General features: G+C 46.5%; 1 protein-coding gene across 1 annotated transcript; it reads right to left on the minus strand.

The window, feature by feature from the left end:
• Positions 1 to 3768: 3768 nt before the first annotated feature.
• On the minus strand, positions 3769 to 6177 carry LOC123098198 (uncharacterized). Its single transcript, XM_044520119.1, has 4 exons — positions 5622 to 6177; positions 4829 to 5457; positions 4222 to 4737; positions 3769 to 4121 (listed from the first exon to the last, which is right to left on the minus strand). The coding sequence occupies exons 1-4, from the start codon at positions 5848 to 5850 to the stop codon at positions 3954 to 3956; spliced, it is 1542 nt and encodes a 513-aa protein (XP_044376054.1). The 5' UTR covers positions 5851 to 6177; the 3' UTR covers positions 3769 to 3953.
• Positions 6178 to 19086: the final 12909 nt, after the last annotated feature.

Genomic DNA, 19086 nt, shown 5'->3' on the forward strand with positions numbered 1-19086 from the left:
ACTTTGTTGTTGCAAATTTTACGTGGCTGCTACGGGCTGAGCAAGAACCGTTCTTACCTACGCATCAAAACCACAACGATAGTTTGTCAAGTTAGTGTTGTTTTAACCTTCGCAAGGACCGGGCGTAGCCACACTCGGTTCAACTAAAGTTGGAGAAACTAACACCCGCCAGCCACCTGTGTGCAAAGCACGTCGGTAGAACCAGTCTCGCGTAAGCGTACGCGTAATGTCGGTCCGGGCCGCTTCATCCACCAATACCGCCGAACCAAAGTATGACATGCTGGTAAGCAGTATGACTTATATCGCCCACAACTCACTTGTGTTCTACTCGTGCATATGACATCTACGCTTAAAACCAGGCTCCGATGCCACTGTTGGGGAACGTAGTAACTTCAAAAAATTTCCTACGCACACGCAAGATCATGGTGATGCATAGCAATGAGAGGGAAGAGTGTTGTCCACGTACCCTCGTAGACCGAAAGCGGAAGCGTTAGCACAACGCGGTTGATGTAGTCGTACGTCTTCACGATCCGACCGATCAAGTACCGAACGCACGGCACCTCCGAGTTCAGCACACGTTCAGCCCGATGACGTCCCTCGAACTCCGATCCAGCCGAGTGTTGAGGGAGAGTTTCGTCAGCACGACGGCGTGGTGACGATGATGATGTTCTACCGACGCAGGGCTTCGCCTAAACACCGCTACAGTATTATCGAGGTGGACTATGGTGGAGGGGGGCACCGAACACGGCTAAAAGATCAAATCAATTGTTGTATCTCTAGGGTGCCCCCCTGCCCCCGTAAATAAAGGAGCAAGGGGGGAGGTGCAGCCGGCCAGGAGGAGGCGTGCCAGGAGGAGTCCTACTCCCACCGGGAGTAGGACTCCCTCCCTTTTCCTTGTTGGACTAGGAGAGGAGAGGGAAGGAGAGAGGGGGAAAGGAAAGGGGGGGCGCCCCCCCTCCTTGTCCAATTCGGACTTGGGGGGAGGGGCGCGCGGCTGCCCCTTGGCCGCCTCTCCTCTTCCACCAATTGGGCCCATGAGGCCCAATAGCCTCCGGGGGGTTCCGGTAACCCCCCGGTACTCCGGTATATATCCGATAACCCCCGAAACCATTCCAGTGTCCGAATATAGTCATCCAATATATCATTCTTCATGTCTCGACCATTTCGAGATTCCTCGTTATGTCCGTGATCACATCCGGGACTCCGAACAACCTTCGGTACATCAAAACTCATAAACTCATAATATAACTGTCATCGAAACTTTAAGAGTGCGGACCCTACGGGTTCGAGAACTATGCAGACATGACCGAGACACGTCTCCGGTCAATAACCAATAGCGGAACCTGGATGCTCATATTGGCTCCCACGTATTCTACAAAGATCTTTTATCGGCCAGACCGCATAACAACATACGTTGTTCCCTTTGTCATCGGTATGTTACTTGCCCGAGATTCGATCGTCGGTATCTCAATACCTAGTTCAATCTCGTTACCGGCAAGTCTCTTTACTCGTTCCGTAATACATCATCCCGCAACTAACTCATTAGTTGCAATGCTTGCAAGGCTTAAGTGATGTGCATTACCGAGTGGGCCCAGAGATACCTCTCCGACAATCGGAGTGACAAATCCTAATCTCGAAATACGCCAACCCAACAAGTACCTTCGGAGACACCTGTAGAGCACCTTTATAATCATCCAGTTACGTTGTGACGTTTGGTAGCACACAAAGTGTTCCTCCGGTAAACGGGAGTTGCATAATCTCATAGTCATAGGAACATGTATAAGTCATGAAGAAAGCAATAGCAACATACTAAATGATCGAGTGCTAAGCTAACGGAATGGGTCAAGTCAATCACATCATTCTCCTAATGATGTGATCCCGTTAATCAAATGACAACTCATGTCAATGGCTAGGAAACATAACCATCTTTGATCAACGAGATAGTCAAGTAGAGGCATACTAGTGACACTCTGTTTGTCTATGTATTCACATAAGTATTATGTTTCCGGTTAATATAATTCTAGCATGAATAATAAACATTTATCATGATATAAGGAAATAAATAATAACTTTATTATTGCCTCTAGGGCATATTTCCTTCACAAGCGGCCGGCTGCCAGAAGACGGCAAAGCCCAAAAGACGGCCTCGAAGTGGGCCGACTCCTAGCAGGCGGCCTCCAGAGAGGCCGGCTCCTAGCAGGCGACCCCAAGCGCCCTTAAAGTTTGCACCACATTATGACGACGAGACGGGGCATGGCTACAGTGCTGCCTGCCACCCCCGAAGCCAGGGCGGAGCGTGGCTACAATGCGGCGTACTAGGCGGCCTCCCCCGCCCGGCGCAGCACTATTCCCATACAGCCCATGACATCACCTATGGCAGAGAAGGCCATGCTCCCACTACGGGCTGTCGGTACGGCCCACGCGCAGCGGGCCCAACCTGTCAGCTAGAAGCCAGAAGGCGGCGAGCTCGGACTAGTCGGCACGAGGGGAGGCCGACTCCCAGCAGGCGGCCCTCTCCCTCCCCCAAAGTCCGTGCGCCATTAATCAGAAGAGATGGGGAGTGGCTACAGTGATCGCCCGCCAGGCGGCGGTACTGTAGCCACGCTCCCCCCGACAAAGCACAAATCATCAGTGGCGTCGCCACAGTACTGAGTAGCCGGCAGGACCCGCCAGCGGCGGGTGCGACCTATCGGCTAAGTACGAGACAGCCGGCGGGCCCATCAGGCGGCGGGCCCCAGCGGCCGGCGGAGAAGCCGACGTCCATAGACACTAACAGCTGGGTCCTACACCCGGCCAGATTACCTTTGTACCCCTGGGGGTAGGCCTATATAAACCCCTGAGGGCACCCATGCAAAGGGTTCAGACTTTAGTCCATCCATCCACACACATAGAGAGAGGAAGTTAGGGCTAGCCTTGTTCTTCTTCCCCCTCTAGAGAAACAGCTCAAGGAGTAAGCTTGTAGCCACCTTTGTCGCTTGAGTGATCATGCGGAGACCCCGCAGAGCAGGAGTAGGGGTGTTATCTCCTATGAGAGCCACGAACCTGGGTAAGATTCGCCGGCGTGCATGTTTACGCGTTATCCCGTTTTCTGGCACCGACGACGTATTATTAGCCCCCACGATGATAAGTCATCCTTTGGCATATGTCGCACGACACCCCCGACAATGGGTAAGGCGTCTTTCGCTGCTTGATGGATGACATTCGATCTCTCGGTCTGTCCGCTTTGATTGGGTTGTCGTTGAGGGTTGGGAGGTGCCTGATGTCTTGTGTCGAGTTGTTCTTATCGGGGGTCTCTTGGCGTAGTAGCAATGTCGGGGTTTATGGATGTTGTGTATTCACAGAGTCTGGGAGGGACCGCATGTGCTGTTGTGGGGTTTCTTGTCATGTGAGGAGTTAGTCCGTGCTCCATTTGTATTGGTTTTCACCCGGTTTTCCGTAAATTAACAGGACAATTCCCTTCTTCTTAATTAATCGATGAGGCAAAACTTTTGCCTCCGTTTCGCAAAAAAAAAAATTTACTGTCCAAACTTTGTCTCCATCTTCAAATAGGCTGAAGCCACCCTTTGTGCTGCCAGGCCCCTCGGAGGGGTTTCATTTTCAAACTCGTCTCAACGAATTCTTAGAAAATGCGGTTTTCTTTTAGTGACCAACCAGCTTGAGTTTGACTCTGAAGAAGGAAAAACCGCCTGCACTCGGTTACTAGTTACTATGGGGCTGTACTTTTTGGGTGAAAACCAGCTCCGTTGGCCGCCTCCAATATAGTAGTGATGAATCACTTTGCCATTTGAGGCCTTTTCCCTATTATTATTTTTTGCTGGTAGGGCTTGTACGTTTATGCAACCAAACAGCCTTTGGCAAAGAAACGAGATACTCCATTTGTTAGATGTGTCGTACGTGCATGTTGCTTCGAAGCGTGTGCCTACGTACGAGAACGACCTTTCACCTACACTACACTACCAACAACTACTGACGGTTCCCCCTTGTGATGTGACACACTTGTTGGGAACAAGAATGTCGAACCCGCTCAGCGTCCACTCCGCCTCCGCCTTCTTGCTGACATATATCTCGGTGCCGACGTCAAGCGACGACCACCGCCTCCTCGCCGGCGGCGTGCCGGGATCCTGAAACCATGGAAATCAGCCATCATTCATTTTCACAGCTGCATCCTAGAAGATCGTGGACGAGAAACAGTCACATGATGGACAGGACAGACAACGCTACCTGGTAGAAATACAGCGCGTGCGACAAGGCCCCGACGTCGAGCTCCCACGCCCTGGGGTCGCCGATCCAGCCCTGCCCCTTGGCCGTGGGGTACCCGAACTCGCCCCACACCGGGTGCGGCACGATCTGCAGGATCTCCTGCGGCTGCGGGTTGCTGTAGGGGTCGCAGTACGTCGTCGGCTGCTCGGCGTGCCGCGCGTTCCCCGGCGAGCAGTACACGTGGTACGCGGCGTAGGGGAACCGCGCGGTGTCGTCGCGGTGCACCCGGGTGCCGTTGCGGAACGTGTGCCACGGCGGGCACTGGTCCCTCCGCCCCGGCTGGCACCACGCCGGCGTCTCCGGGTTGATGATCATCTCGCTGTACCGGGTCACGTCCGTGGCCGTGTCGCCGTCGCACGGCGCGCCGTCGTTCTTCCAGCAGCTGCCCATGTCCATCAGGTAGAACTGGCTGTTGGGCCCCCCGCCCTGCTTCACCTCCAGCGTCAGCCTCACCTTGAAATCCGGCGACTCCGGCACCTGACAGGGCGAGAGAGAAAATAAGTTACCACGTCATCAGACAAAATCTGGTGGTAGTAAAAACGGATAACGACTTAACAGAACCACTTACTATCTTTGTCATGCCTCTGGTGTCGTAGTGGTAGCCGCCGGAGAAGCCCCTGGTGGCGTCGGACCGCAGGTACAGCATCAGCCAGGGGTACTTGGCCGACGTCCGCAGCTTGTGGTGGAAGACCCAGCCGGCGCCGCCCGCCGGACCGATCTGCTTCTCCCACACCACCGAGTAGTAGGACACGTCGCTCCTCCCGAGATCCGTGGCGTCCAGCTCGTACGTGCCGAACAGCCCGCCGCGGAGCCACCGTCCGGCGTCGTCCAGCGCGGTGCGGTTGTGGAACACCAGCGGCTGGTTCATGCACCCCGTGCCGCCGGGGCAGGGGAACCGGGAGGTCTGCGGGAACGGGCGCGCCGGGCGGCCGTTGTCGGGGCAGATGGCCGCGGTCGTGTCCAGGTTGCCGTTCTTGAGCATCACCATCCAGAACTGCCACGGCACCGGGCTGTCGGGCACCTGGCACCGGTCTCCGAGGTAGAGCTCCTTGGCCGCCGCGTAGCGGTCGGTGTCGGTGACGGTGGAGTTCGCCGACGTGCCGGGGAACGGGTCGCCGGCGCGGAGCGCGTTGTCGGCGTCGGTCACGCGGTGCACCACCTTGTACACGGGCTGGCCCTGCTCGTCGTCGGTGGCCTCTGCATAACAATCGACGTTTTTTAACAGCAAATAAATAGATATCGGCATCGTCTCCATCCAGATCTGCGCAATAATAATGCGCGTGCGAAGAATGTTTCGACGGAATTGCATCATCAGGAAACAATTCTGACTCGGAGCAAGCCAAGGGAATGCGAGCTCTTACGGATGTCGAAGCAGTCGGCGCCGCGCGGGCTGCCCATGCCGGGGGCCTCCTGGCCGACCTCGTTGCAGAAGTTCCAGGCCTCCCAGGCCACTCGGAGGCCGTCGCGCTGCATGCCAGGGTCACCGACCGCCGACACGTAGCCACGGCCATGCGTCCGGATGGCCACGGCGGCGGAGCAGGACGAGAGGAAGAGGACGAGGAGCAGGGGCTTGGCCACCCGCGCAGCCATTGGGGAAAGGGATCGTCGATGGACACAGCTCTGCAGATCCAAGAGTTTAAAAGCACAATCCGGGTGAGGATGGCACCGGTTGGTGGGGCGGTGGGCTGATGAGCACTACACCAGACCAGTGTACGTAAGACAAAAGGCTGTGTGTGTGTGTGTGTGTGTGTGTGTGTGTGTGTGTGTGTGTGTGTGTGTCAAAAAGGCAGGGCGCGGTGGAGGAGATGCTTTGTCGACGGGAAGTGCCGGTGTGCTATGCTACGGGCGGCAGCTGCTCTGCCGATCCATTTTGCTATTTCTTTTCTTCCGCCGCCTGGAGTTGAGAGATGCGCCGCCTTGGGAATGTCACGGGCACTTCGGTTTATATTACATGCTTGTCCGTTTCTTTAGGCTTGACCTGGTGTGGATGAGTTGCTGCTATGCTTTGTGCGTTTGTGCATTCACCGGATAACTGTTGAACAAGTACTAGTACATGCGATCCAGATACTGCTTCGAGATGAAATGGTCTTCGTCACTCGCTGTGTGGAGCTCTATTGGCGGCAGAGGGGTCGTCAAAATAGCGGGAGAAATATTTTTTTTTACTATCAGCAAAACTAACACAGCGACCCACGCAATGCACGGGCAACATCTCAGTCATCGAATAATAAATCCTGAAAAATTATACAAAGTCAGCGAGAGTATTGGTTAATTTGCATGTGTGTGTCGAGGACTAGGGGTTTTCGTCAAGTTCCTTTCACTTGTCACTCGTGTACATGTCTCGTCTGCTTTCTTCTTCTATATGAAAAGACAGTGCTCTTATTGGTTTTTCAAAAAATTCTTTTTATAGAAAGTCCGAGTACATGCCTTCTGAAAGTCATTATGATATCTTGGTTTTTGGTATTCATTTTAATTGTCAATATTGTTTTTCTTTCGAAAAAAATTCGAATCTATTAACCAAACCAACAATATAAACACCTTTGAAAAAAAATACGTTGAATTGTGGTCGGACCATCTTCATCATTCTGAATGAGTAGATGACGCGTGATGAGAACACTTTGTACTCATATTTTCTGGAGTGTAAACTTGATCTCATATATTCTCGATGATTAGCTAATTGCATGTGTGGTGCAACAGGCACATACATATTCTAATGCATGTATCAACACTAATTATACCTAACATATGCCTTACATTCACCACTCTCTATATTTTGATAAGATTTAATTTGATTTGAGTATGGGTAGGGACTGCAAGGAAATATTTGATTTAGTTAAAGTTTTGATAAGATCTGATTTGATTTGGGTATTCATAGGGGAAGAAAGAAAAGTTTCGATTTAGTTGTGATTTTCGGAAGATTTGCTTTGATTTGGTTGAGTTAATGCATGACGTGATTTTGGAAAGTACCGATTTGGTTTTGATTACTCGAAGTTACTCTACTTATGTAGATTTAAATTTTGTGCGGCATCGGTTGAGAGTGCCAAAAAATCAACAGAAAACCAAGAAGGGAGGGGGTCATGGGGAGGAAAAATAGAGGAAGGAGGGGAGGCGACGAAAACAACCCCCCTTTAATATTAGAGATTATATCACTTCAAATTGCCTAGTGATCATTAATAATTGCGAATATATGCATATCTCCTTGTATTAAAGTTTTATTGCACTAGATAATTTCCCGTGCATTGCAACGGAAGTATAAATACATTAGTCTGTGATTTGCCGGCCCATATTAATGTAATCATCTAAACAAATATTTATCAAATCATGCCCATGATTTATCTAGCTAGATAAACATTAGGATTTGATTTGGTCCCCATTTACTTGATAAGAAGTTATTGGCTTACCAAACAAAAAATAATTCCATGCCGACCTTGTTGCAGAAGTTCCAAGCCTCCCAGGACACGCGGAGGCCGTCGCGCTGCATGCCAGGGTCACCGACCGCCGACACATAGCCACAACCATGCATCAGGATGGCCACGGCGGCAGAGCGGGACGAGAGAAATAGGACGAGGATCCGAGGTAAAACATACACCCCACTACCTACCCCCTGTTTCATTTTCTGAAATATTTGAAACTAGAACAAAACATCGATTAACCTCTGAATAATTGGCTTCTTGTAGACAGATTTTGTGCTAATAAATTATTCTTGTTCACATGTTAAAATTCTAAACATGCTTAGGCTTGGGAGAGAACCTTTCTTTAGGTTTTGTCAACTCTTTAGGGATCGCAACTTGCTGAAGGACACAATACACTTAACTGTTGAGCAACAAGTAGCGATGTTCTTGCACACCGTTGGGCACAACATTAGAAATAGGGTAATTGGCGCCAGTTTTGGTAGATCCGGTGATGTCGTGAGCCATTACTTCAAAACCGTACTCCATGCCATTGGTGAGCTTCGAGATGACCATATTAGGAAGCCTTCATTGAAGACCCAAACCAAAATAGAAGGAAACTACCAGTGGGATCCATACTTTAAGGTATGAGACTAAGTGACAACTATATTTTGTCATTGTAGGCATGAATTTGTTTAGATCCTAATATTTGGGTTTTTGTTTTCACCAAATTGGATTGTATTGGAGCTATTGATGGTACACATGTGTGAGCCTCCGTTACACCGGATATGGAGGCTGCCTTCCATGGTAGAAAGACTTATGCTACTTGCTACCTCTTGAGCTTGCGTTGGTTTTTTCCTTGAAAAGGAAAGGGTGATGCAGCAAAGTAGAGTAAGTATTTCTCTCAGCTTTTGAGAACCAAGGTATCAATCCAGTAGGAGAGAACGCACAAGCCACCGAATACCTACACAAACAAACACCAACTTGCACCCAACACAATAAAGGGGTTGTCAATCCCTTCATGGTTATTTGCAAAGTGAGATCTGATATAGATGGATAAACTGTAAAGTAATATTTTTGGTATTTTTGGTTTACTGAACGGAAAGTAAAAGATTGCAAAGAAAGTAGATAGGAAACTAAAATTGTAGATCGAAAACTTATATGATGGAAAGTAGACCCGGGGGCCATAGGTTTCACTAGAGGCTTCACTCAAGATAGAAAGTATTACGGTGGGTGAACAAATTACTGCCGAGCAATTGATAGAAAAGTGCAAAGTTATGACGATATCTAAGGCAATGATCATAAATATAGGCATCACGTCCGTGTCAAGTAGACCGACTCCTGCCTACATCTACTACTATTACTCCACACATCAACCAACTCCTACCTGCATCTAGAGTATTAAGTTTATAAGAACAGAGTAACGCATTAAGAAAGATGACATGACGTAGAGGAATTAACTCAAGCAATATGATGAAAACTCCATCTTTTTATCCTCGATGGCAACAATACAATACGTGTTGGTTCCCCTTCTGTCACTAGGATCGAGCACCGCAAGATTGAACCCAAAGCTAAGCACTTCTCCCATTGCAAGAAAACCAATCTAGTTGGCCAAACCAAATCGATAGTTCGAAGAGACTTGCAAAGATATCAAATCATGCATATAAGAATTCAGAGGAGATTCAAATAATATTCATAGATAAGCTGATCATAAATCCACAATTCATTGGATCTCGGCAAACACACCGCAAAAAAGTATTACATCGAATAGATTCCAAGAACATCGAGGAGAACTTTGTATTGAGAATCAAAGAGAGAGAAGAAGCCATCTAGCTGCTAGCTATGAACCCATAGGTCTGTGGTAAACTACTCACACTTCATCGGAGAGGCAATGGTGTTGATGTAGAAGTCCTCTGTGATCGAATCCCCCTCCGGCAGGACGCCGAAAAAGGCCCCTAGATAGGATGGTACAGAAGGTTGCGGCAGTGGAAAAGTGGTTTCGTGGCTCCCCTGGAAGGTTTTGGGATATTTGAGAATATATAGGCGGAAGAAATAGGTCGGTGGAGTCATAAGGGGCCCATAAGGGTGGGGGCGCGCCCTGCCCCCTGGGCGCGCCTCCCGACCTTGTGGCCGCATCGTGGCTTTCCTGACGTGCACTCCAAGCCCTCTAGATGTCTTCTGGTCCAAGAAAAATCATCGCGAAAGTTTCATTCTGTTTGGACTCCGTTTGGTATTCCTTTTCTGTGAAACTCTAAAACAAGGAAAAAAACAGGAACTGGCACTGGGCTATAGGTTAATAGGTTAGTCCCATGCATATAAAACATCCAAAACAGATAATATAATAGCATGGAACAATAAAAATTATAGATACGTTGGGGACGTATCACTACTCAAAATGTGATGGCGGTTGTAGTGACCTTCGATTCACATATGTGTTAGCCGGTTGGGAGGGGACAACACATGATGCTCTTCTAGTTTTACAAGATGCTTTAGAACGTGAAAATGGTCTGCGTGTTCCACAAGGTAATAGATGAATTATATATATTTGTCTTGTCAATGGGGTATATATATATAACCCCAAATGTTTCTCGTTTAGTAAATTTTTATCTAGTTGATGCTGGATATGGAGCCAAACTGGGTTTTTTGCCTCCTTTTCGCGGCGTGAGGTACCACTTGAATGAGTGGGGAAACAACCCTGTGCAAAACAAGAAGGAGCTGTTCAACCTTAGGCATTCTTCTCTTCGTGTGACTATAGAACGTGCATTTGGGTCACTGAAGAGAAGATTCAAGATACTTGATGATGCCACCCCATTCTTCCTCTATCCAACACAAGTAGACATTATTGTGGCTTGTTGCATTATTCACAATTGGGTTGTAAATGATGGGATAGATGAATATATAATACCCGAGGATGAATGGATGCCAAATATTACTCATGCTTCATCATCAAGTGGCCTAGCACATGAACGTGCATACATGGCTAATTTTAGGCAAGGACTCACTGATCAAATGTGGGAAGACCGACAAAACCATTTGCAAGGTCAAAATATGTAGTAACTACTATGTCATTTAGCTTGTTGTGATGAACTATTGTACTTTGGAACTATTGTGTTGGAACTTATTTGCGAGGACATATTATTTTCTGAGATGGCATTTGTAATGACAATTTAAGTTGTTGAAATTGTTTTGTTATGTCCAATAACTTTGTGAAATTATTTTGTTATGTCCAACTACCATGTCAAAGTTCATGCTGACATGGCTAAGTGATTTAGTCTCCAATGGCAACAGAACAAGTACTGCCTTCAAGCAATCACAATTCAACGCTTGTGCCATTGTTTTGAATGAGCATTTCCAACTTAACTTGAATGGAGATCAGATCAAAAATCATAATAGGACATGGAAGAGAAACTCAAGGAGTTGAGTGGTGCACTATGGGATGAGGACAAGTGTATGATTGTTCTTGATCATGAGCATTACACAAATCATGTTGAGGTAACTATTTTCCTGCCCATGAGTATTTGTTGTTATTCTTTCTTTACACAAATCATTCTACTTGTTGGAATTGTTCGAAAGTACTGGTTGTAATGGGTTTCTTAAGTTTAATACTTGTTGTAATTCTTTGTTTATGCTCAAATACGTGCTCAAATCAGTATCTATAAGTCGAAATACGTGCTGAAATCAGTATATACAAGTCCAAACACTTGCTGGAATTGTTTCTTTATGTCCAAACAATTGCTACAATTGTTTCTCTATGTCCAAACACTTGCTGAAATTACCTATAATTGCTGTAATCGTTTCTTCATGTCCAAACAATTCCTGGAATTGTTTATTTATGTCCAAACACTTGATGTACATCTTTCTTTTATGCTGAAATACTTGCTGGAATGTTTCTTTACGCCCAAACACTTGCTGGAATTGTTTCTTTATGTCCAAACACTTGTTGTACATCTTTCTTTTATGCTCAAATACTTGCTGGAATTATTTCTATATGCTCAAATACTTGCTGAAATTGTTTCTTTATGTCAAAATACTTACTGAAATTACTTACTTTGATTCTACAAGGCTCACCCAGAGGATGAACAATACCTTAACAAGACTATTACTCATTATAAGGATTGGGCTACCTTGATGCACCTATTGTTACTATTGCTACTTGTCACTTGTTACAAATTATCTTGCTATCAAACTACCTGTTACCGACAATTTCAGTGCTTGCAGAAGTTACCTTGTTGAAAACCACTTGTCATTTCCTTCTGCTCCTTGTTGGGTTCGACACTCTTACTTATCGAAAGGACTACGATTTATCCCCTATACTTGTGGATCATCAATAGGGCTTGCAGTAGGACAACTGGTTCTTGATGTAGGACTAGTGTCGGTCAAGATGTTATTTGAACACATCACCCACTTCGGTTTGTAACAAGCACATCTCCATGGGTGACTTCCAGCGCACAAATTAAGATCATATCTAGTCCCAACACAAATACATGGTTGTAAGAATTAAGACCTCGTACCCGTATCTCTTTTTATTATAAGTGTTTGAATCACTATTTGCTTGATGGGTCCGATCAAAAGCTGGAATTAATCCTTTAACAGAAGCTTGCTAGAAACCATTGATACGTCAATTTTGCATCATGCTTTAATATTGATATTTATTGCATTATGGGCTGTTATTACACATTATATCACAATACTTATGCCTTTTCTCTCTTATTTTATAAGGTTTACATGAAGAGGGAGAATACCAGCAACTGGAATTCTGGACTGGAAAAGGAGCAAATATTAGAGACCTATTCTGCACAACTCCAAAAGTCCTGAAACTTCATGGAGAATATTTTTGGAATATATAAAAAATATTGGGCGAAGAAAATACCAAATGGGGGCCACCAGCCAGCTTCAAGGGTGGAGGGCGCGCCCCCGTCCTTGTGGGCCCCCTGGCAGGCCCCCGACACCCATCTTCTGCTATATGGTGTGTGTTTGACCTGGAAAAATTAGAAGAAAGCTTTCGGGACGAAGCGCCGCTGTCTCGAGGCGGAATCTGGGCAGAACCAATATAGGGCTCCGGCGGAGCTATTCTGCCGGGGAAACATCCCTCCGGGAGGGGGAAATCATCGCCAACGTCATCACCAATGATCCTCTCATCGAGAGGGCAATCTCCATCAACATCTTCACCAGGACCATCTCCTCTCAAACCCTAGTTCATCTCTTGTATTCGATCTTGGTCTCAAAACCTCAGATTGGTACCTGTGGGTCGCTAGTAGTGTTGATTACTCCTTGTAGTTGATGCTAGTTGGTTTATTTGGTGGAAGATCATATGTTCAGATCCTTAATGATAATTAATACTCCTATGATTATGAACATGAATATGCTTTGTGAGTAGTTACGTTTGTTCCTGAGGACATGGGAGAAGTCTTGTTATAAGTAATCATGTGAATTTGGTATTCATTTGATATTTCGATGAGATGTATGTTGTCTTTCCTCTAGTGTTGTTATGTGAACGTCGACTACATGACACTTCACCATTTTTTGGGCCTAGGGGAAGGAATTGGAAAGTAATAAGTAGATGACGGGTTGCTAGAGTGACAGAATCTTAAACCCTAGTTTATGGGTTGCTTCGTAAGGGGCTGATTTGGATCCATATGTTTCATGCTATGGTTAGATTTATCTTAATTCTTCTTTCATAGTTGCGGATGCTTGCGAGAGGGGTTAATCATAAGTGGGAGGCTTGTCCAAGGAAGGGTAGCACCCAAGCACCGGTCCACCCACATATCAAATTATCAAAGTAACGAACGCGAATCATATGAGCATGATGAAAACTAGCTTGACAACAATTCCCATGTGTACTCGGGAGCGCTTTGCTTTATATAAGAGTTTTTCCAGGCTTGTCCTTTGCTACAAAAAGGATTGGGCCACCTTGCTGCACCTTGTTTACTTTTATTACTTGTTACCCGTTACGAATTATCTTATCACACAACTATCTGTTACCGATAATTTCAGTGCTTGCAGAGAATACCTTGCTGAAAACCGCTTGTCATTTCCTTCTGCTCCTCATTGGGTTCGACACTCTTACTTATCGAAAGGACTACGATAGATCCCCTATACTTGTGGGTCATCAACCATCGCTTCAAGGGAGCCTTCCTCTTGTGGGTTCGACGACCAAGGGTCATCTATGGGGAAACATGTGCGGGGTACTTTTTGTTCCTTTACCAGATCAATAAAAGGAGGTGTCAAGCCCTTTTTCTAGCGCCATTGTCGGGGAGGAGTTTAGTGTTCCTAGTCTTTGTGTTTAGAGTTTTTGTTAAAGTTTAATTTGCTTTTGTTTTTGTTTTTGTTTAAGTTTTATTTTTGTTGCAAGTCTTGTTAGTTGAAAAACACCAAAAAGATTACCATGGCTTGTAATCTTGAAAGTTTTGCTACTCCCAGCAATAACTTCATGCGTGAATGACATGTCTCCGTCGTATCTGTAATTTTTTATTGTTTCATGCCAATATTCTACAACTTTCACATACTTTTGGCAGCAATATATATGATTTTCTTGGACTAACATATTGATCCAGTGCCCAGTGTCAGTTCCTGTTTGTTGCATGTTTTTATTTCACAAAAAATCCATATCAAACGAAGTCCAAACGCGATAAAATTTCACGAAGATTTATTTTGGAATACATGTGATTTTTGGGAAAAAGAATCAATGCGAGACGATGCTCGAGGGACCCACAAGCTCAGAGGGTGCTGCCCCCTATCCTGGGCACACCCAGCAGGCTTGTGGCCACCTTGTAGGTTGGTTGGGGTGTCATTCTGCTGCAAGGAAGCTAATATCCGGATGAAAATCCTGTCAAAATTTCAGCCCAATCGGAGCTACAGATCTCCACGAATTTTAGAAATGGTTTTCCGCAAGAAAACAAAAACATGAAACAGAAGAGAACCGAGAGAGAGATCCAATCTCAAAGGGGCTTCTGCCCTTCGGGAGTCATGGCAGCCATGGACCAGAGGGGAAAATCTCCTCTCATCTAGGGGGAGGCCAAGGAAGAATAAGAAGGAGGGGGCTCTCTCCCCCTCTCACCCGGTGGCACCGGAACGCCGCTGGGGCAACGATCGTGACAACAATCTACACCAACAACTTCGCCGCCGTCAACACCAACTCTCTCCGCCTCTATGCAGCGGTGTAACAGCTCTTCTCCCCGCTGTAATCTCTACTTAAACATGGTGCTTAACACTATATATTATTATCCAATGATGTGTGGAAATCCTATGATGTTTGAGTAGATTTCTTTTGTCCTACAGGTTAACTGTGGTATTGTGTGATTGATATGAGTTATATGTTGATATGGTGTTGTCCTACGGTGCCCTCAATGATGGAAATATGCCCTAGAGGCAATAATAAAATGATTATTATTATATTTCCTAAATCATGATAAAGGTTTATTATTCATGCTAGAGTTGTATTGACCGGAAACTTAAATACATGTGGGGATACATAAACAAATACCGTGTCCCTAGTGAGCCTCTACAAGACCGCTCGTTGATCAAAGATGGTTAAGGTTTCCTAACCATGGAAATGTGTTGTCATTTGATAACATGATCACATCATTAGGAGAATGATGTGATGGACAAGACCCATCCGTTAGCTTAGCATGTTGATCGTTCGGTTTATTGCTATTGTTTTTTTAATGTCAACTACATATTCCTTCGACTATGAGATTATGCAACTCTTGGATACCGGAGGAATACCTTGTGTGCTATCAAACGTAACAACATAACTGGGTGATCATAAAGATGCTCTACAGGTATCTCCTAAGGTGTTTCTTGAGTTGGCATAGATCGAGATTAGGATTTGTCACTCCGAGTATCGGAGAGGTATCTCTGGGCCCTCTCGGTAATACACATCATAAGAAGACTTGCAAGCAACGTGACTAAGGAGTTAGTTGCAAGATGATGTATTACGAAACGAATAAAGAGACTTGCCGGTAATGAGATTGAACTAGGTATGAAGATACCGACGATCGAATCTCGGGCAAGTAACATACCGATGGACAAAGGGAATTACGTATGTTGTCATAAGGTTTGACCGATAAAGATCTTCGTAGAATATGTAGGAACCAATATGGGCATCCAGGTTTTGATATTGGTTATTGACCGGAGAGGTGTCTCGGTCATGTCTACATAGTTCTCGAACCCGTATGGTCCGTGATAACCCACAAGTATAGGGGATCGCAACAATTTTTGAGGGTAGAGTATTCAACCCAAATTTATAGATTCGACACAAGGGGGGCCAAATAATATTTGCAACTATTAGCAGCTGAGTTGTCAATTCAACCACACCTACAGATTATTATCTGCAGCAAAGTGATTAGTAGCAAAGTAATATGATAGTTTTGATAATAGTGACAACAGCAATGGTAACGGTAACAGTGATAGCAGTAATTTTGTAGAATGTGCAATAGTAACGATAGCAGTGGTAACTTGGCAAGAACAATATAAGATAAATTCATAGGCATTGGATCGGTAATTTGTTGGATGATATTCATCATGTGACAGTAATAACCTAGGGCGATACGGCACTAGCTCCAGTTCATAAATATAATGTAGGCATGTATTCCGTAAAATAGTCATACATGCTTATGGAAAGAACTTGCATGACATATTTTGTCCTACCCTCCCGTGGCAGTGGGGTCCAATTGGAAACTAAAGGATATTAAGGCCTCCTTTTAATAGAGAACCGGAACAAAGCATTAACACAAGGTGAATACATGAACTCCTCAAACTATGGTCATGTGACGCCCCCGATTCAATCGTACACTAACCATGCAAGCAAATGTGTACGATCAAGATCAGGGACTCACGGGAAGATATCACAACACAACTCTAAAACATAAATAAGTCATACAAGCATCATAATACAAGCCAGGGGCCTCGAGGGCTCGAATACAAGTGCTCGATCATAGACGAGTCAGCGGAAGCAACAATATCTGAGTACAGACATAAGTTAAACAAGTTTGCCTTAAGAAGGCTAGCACAAACTGGGATACAGATCGAAAGAGGCGCAGGCCACCTGCCTGGGATCCTCCTAACTACCCCTGGTCGTCGTCAGCGGGCTGCACATAGTAGTAGGCTCCTCCGGTGTAGTAGGAGTCGTCGTCGACGGTGGCGTCTGGCTCCTGGGCTCCAGCATCTGGTTGCGACAACCAGGTAGAAAGGAAAGGGGGAAAAGAGGGAGAAAAGCAACCGTGAGTACTCATCCAAAGTACTCGCAAGCAAGGAGCTACACTACATATGCATGGGTATATGTGTAAAGGGCCATATCGGTGGACTGAACTGCAGAATGCCAGAATAAGAGGGGGATAGCTAATCCTGTCGAAGACTATGCTTCTGGCCACCTCCATCTTGCAGCATGTAGAAGAGAGTAGATGGTAAGTTCACCAAGTAGCATCGCATAGCATAATCCTACCCGGCGATCCCCTCCTCGTCGCCCTGTTAGAGAGCGATCACCGGGTTATATCTGGCACTTGGAAGGGTGTGTTTTATTAAGTATCCAGTTCTAGTTGTCATAAGGTCAAGGTATAACTCCGGGTCGTCCTTTTACCGAGGGACACGACTATTCGAATAGATAAACTTCCCTGCAGGGGTGCACCACATAACCCAACACGCTCGATCCCATTTGGCCGGACACACTTTCCTGGGTCATGCCCGGCCTCGGAAGATCAACACGTCGCAGCCCTACCTAGGCACAACAGAGAGGTCAGCACGCCGGTCTAAATCCTATCGCGCAGGGGTCTGGGCCCATCGCCCATTGCACACCTGCACGTTGCGAACGCGGCCGGAAGCAGACCTAGCCTAGCAGGCGTTCCAGTCCAATCCGGCGCGCGCCGCTCAGTCGCTGACGTCACGAAGGCTTTGGCTGATACCACGACGTCGAGTGCCCATAACTGTTCCCGCGTAGTTGGTTAGTGCGTATAGACCAAATGGCCAGACTCGGATCAAATACCAAGATCTCGTTAAGCGTGTTAAGTATCCGCGAATGCCGACCAGGGCCAGACCCACCTCTCTCCTAGGTGGTCTCAACCTGCCCTGCCGCTCCGCCACAAAGTAACAGTCGGGGGCCGTCGGGAACCCATGCCCACCTCTACCGGGATGGAGCCACCTGCCCCTTCAGCCCCCATCTCCGAACAGTATCATAAGTAATGTGTCAGTATAAAGTATATAGCATATGCCCGTGATCACCTCCCGAAGTGATCACGGCCCAGTAGTATAGCATGGCAGACGGACAAGAGTGTAGGGCCACTGATGGAACACTAGCATCCTATACTAAGCATTAGGATAGCAGGTAAAGGTATCAACAATTGTAGCAACAATGATAGGCTATGCAGCAGAATAGGATTAACCGAAAGCAGTAACATGCTACACTCTTCTAATGCAAGCAGTATAGAGAAGAATAGGCGATATCTGGTGATCAAGGGGGGGGGCTTGCCTGATTGCTCTGGCAAGAAGGAGGGGTCGTCAACACCGTAGTCGATCGGGGTACCAGCAGCAGCGTCAGTCTCGTAGTCTACCGGAGAGAAGAGGGGGAAGAAACAATGAATACAATGCAAACAGATGCATATCGATGCATGACATAACAAGTAGCGGTGCCAAGTGTGCCCTAATGCGGTAGGAGGTGATACCGGCGAAGGGGGGAAACATCCGGGAAAGTATTCCCGGAGTTTCGCGTTTTCGGACAGATGAACCAGAGGGGGAAAGTTGCATGTTTGCTATGCTAGGGATGTGTGACGGACGAACGGGCTGCGTATCCGGATTAGTCTCGTCGTTCTGAGCAACTTTCATATATAAAGTTTTTTGATCCGAGCTACGGATAATTTTATATTAATTTCTAAAGTTTTAAAATCATTTTTAGAATTTATTTAATTAATTTAATCAAAATTATCCAGAATAGTGCATGCTGACATCATCATGACGTCAGCATGACATCAGCAGTCAACAGGACGTTGCCTGGGTCAAACTGACGTGCGGGACCCACCTATCATACTCTGTTTAGGTTAATTAGGATTTAGCTAATCTAATTACTGTTTAATTAAATTAACTGGTTAATTAGATTAATTAAATAGGATTAATTAACTTAATTAATTCACTAATTAATTAATTACTAATTTTATTAATTCATTTTTATTTATTTTCTTTTATTAAAAAAACGTTCTGGGGCTGGGCCCCACATGTCATTGGCCCTAGGGGCCTTGGCGGGTTTGGTCGCTAGCGGGTGCGGGCGCCGGGTGCAAGCGCACCCGAGCGGGCACTCGCCCGCAGGGCGGGACGTGGCCGACGAGTCACCGACGGCGAGGCAAGCCGGCGCGGCCAGCCGGGGCCACGGTGGGCGGAGACGAGGGGTGGCGCAGGCGGCATCAGGAGGCGGCGCCGGAGTGGGGGAAGGCGAGGCCATGGCTGGGCGGCCGGG

The sequence above is a fragment of the Triticum aestivum genome, chromosome 4D (assembly GCF_018294505.1).
Source record: "Triticum aestivum cultivar Chinese Spring chromosome 4D, IWGSC CS RefSeq v2.1, whole genome shotgun sequence".
Lineage (NCBI taxonomy): Eukaryota > Viridiplantae > Streptophyta > Magnoliopsida > Poales > Poaceae > Triticum > Triticum aestivum.

Excerpts from the sequence above, each read along its gene's own strand:
- LOC123098198 (XM_044520119.1), bottom strand. The coding sequence starts at position 5,850 with ATGGCTGCGCGGGTGGCCAAGCCCCTGCTCCTCGTCCTCTTCCTCTCG. Across the intron at positions 5,458-5,621 it reads CGCCGACTGCTTCGACATCC|AGGCCACCGACGACGAGCAG; the intron begins GTAAGAGCTCGC and ends ATTGTTATGCAG. Across the intron at positions 4,122-4,221 it reads ACGCGCTGTATTTCTACCAG|GATCCCGGCACGCCGCCGGC; the intron begins GTAGCGTTGTCT and ends CCATGGTTTCAG.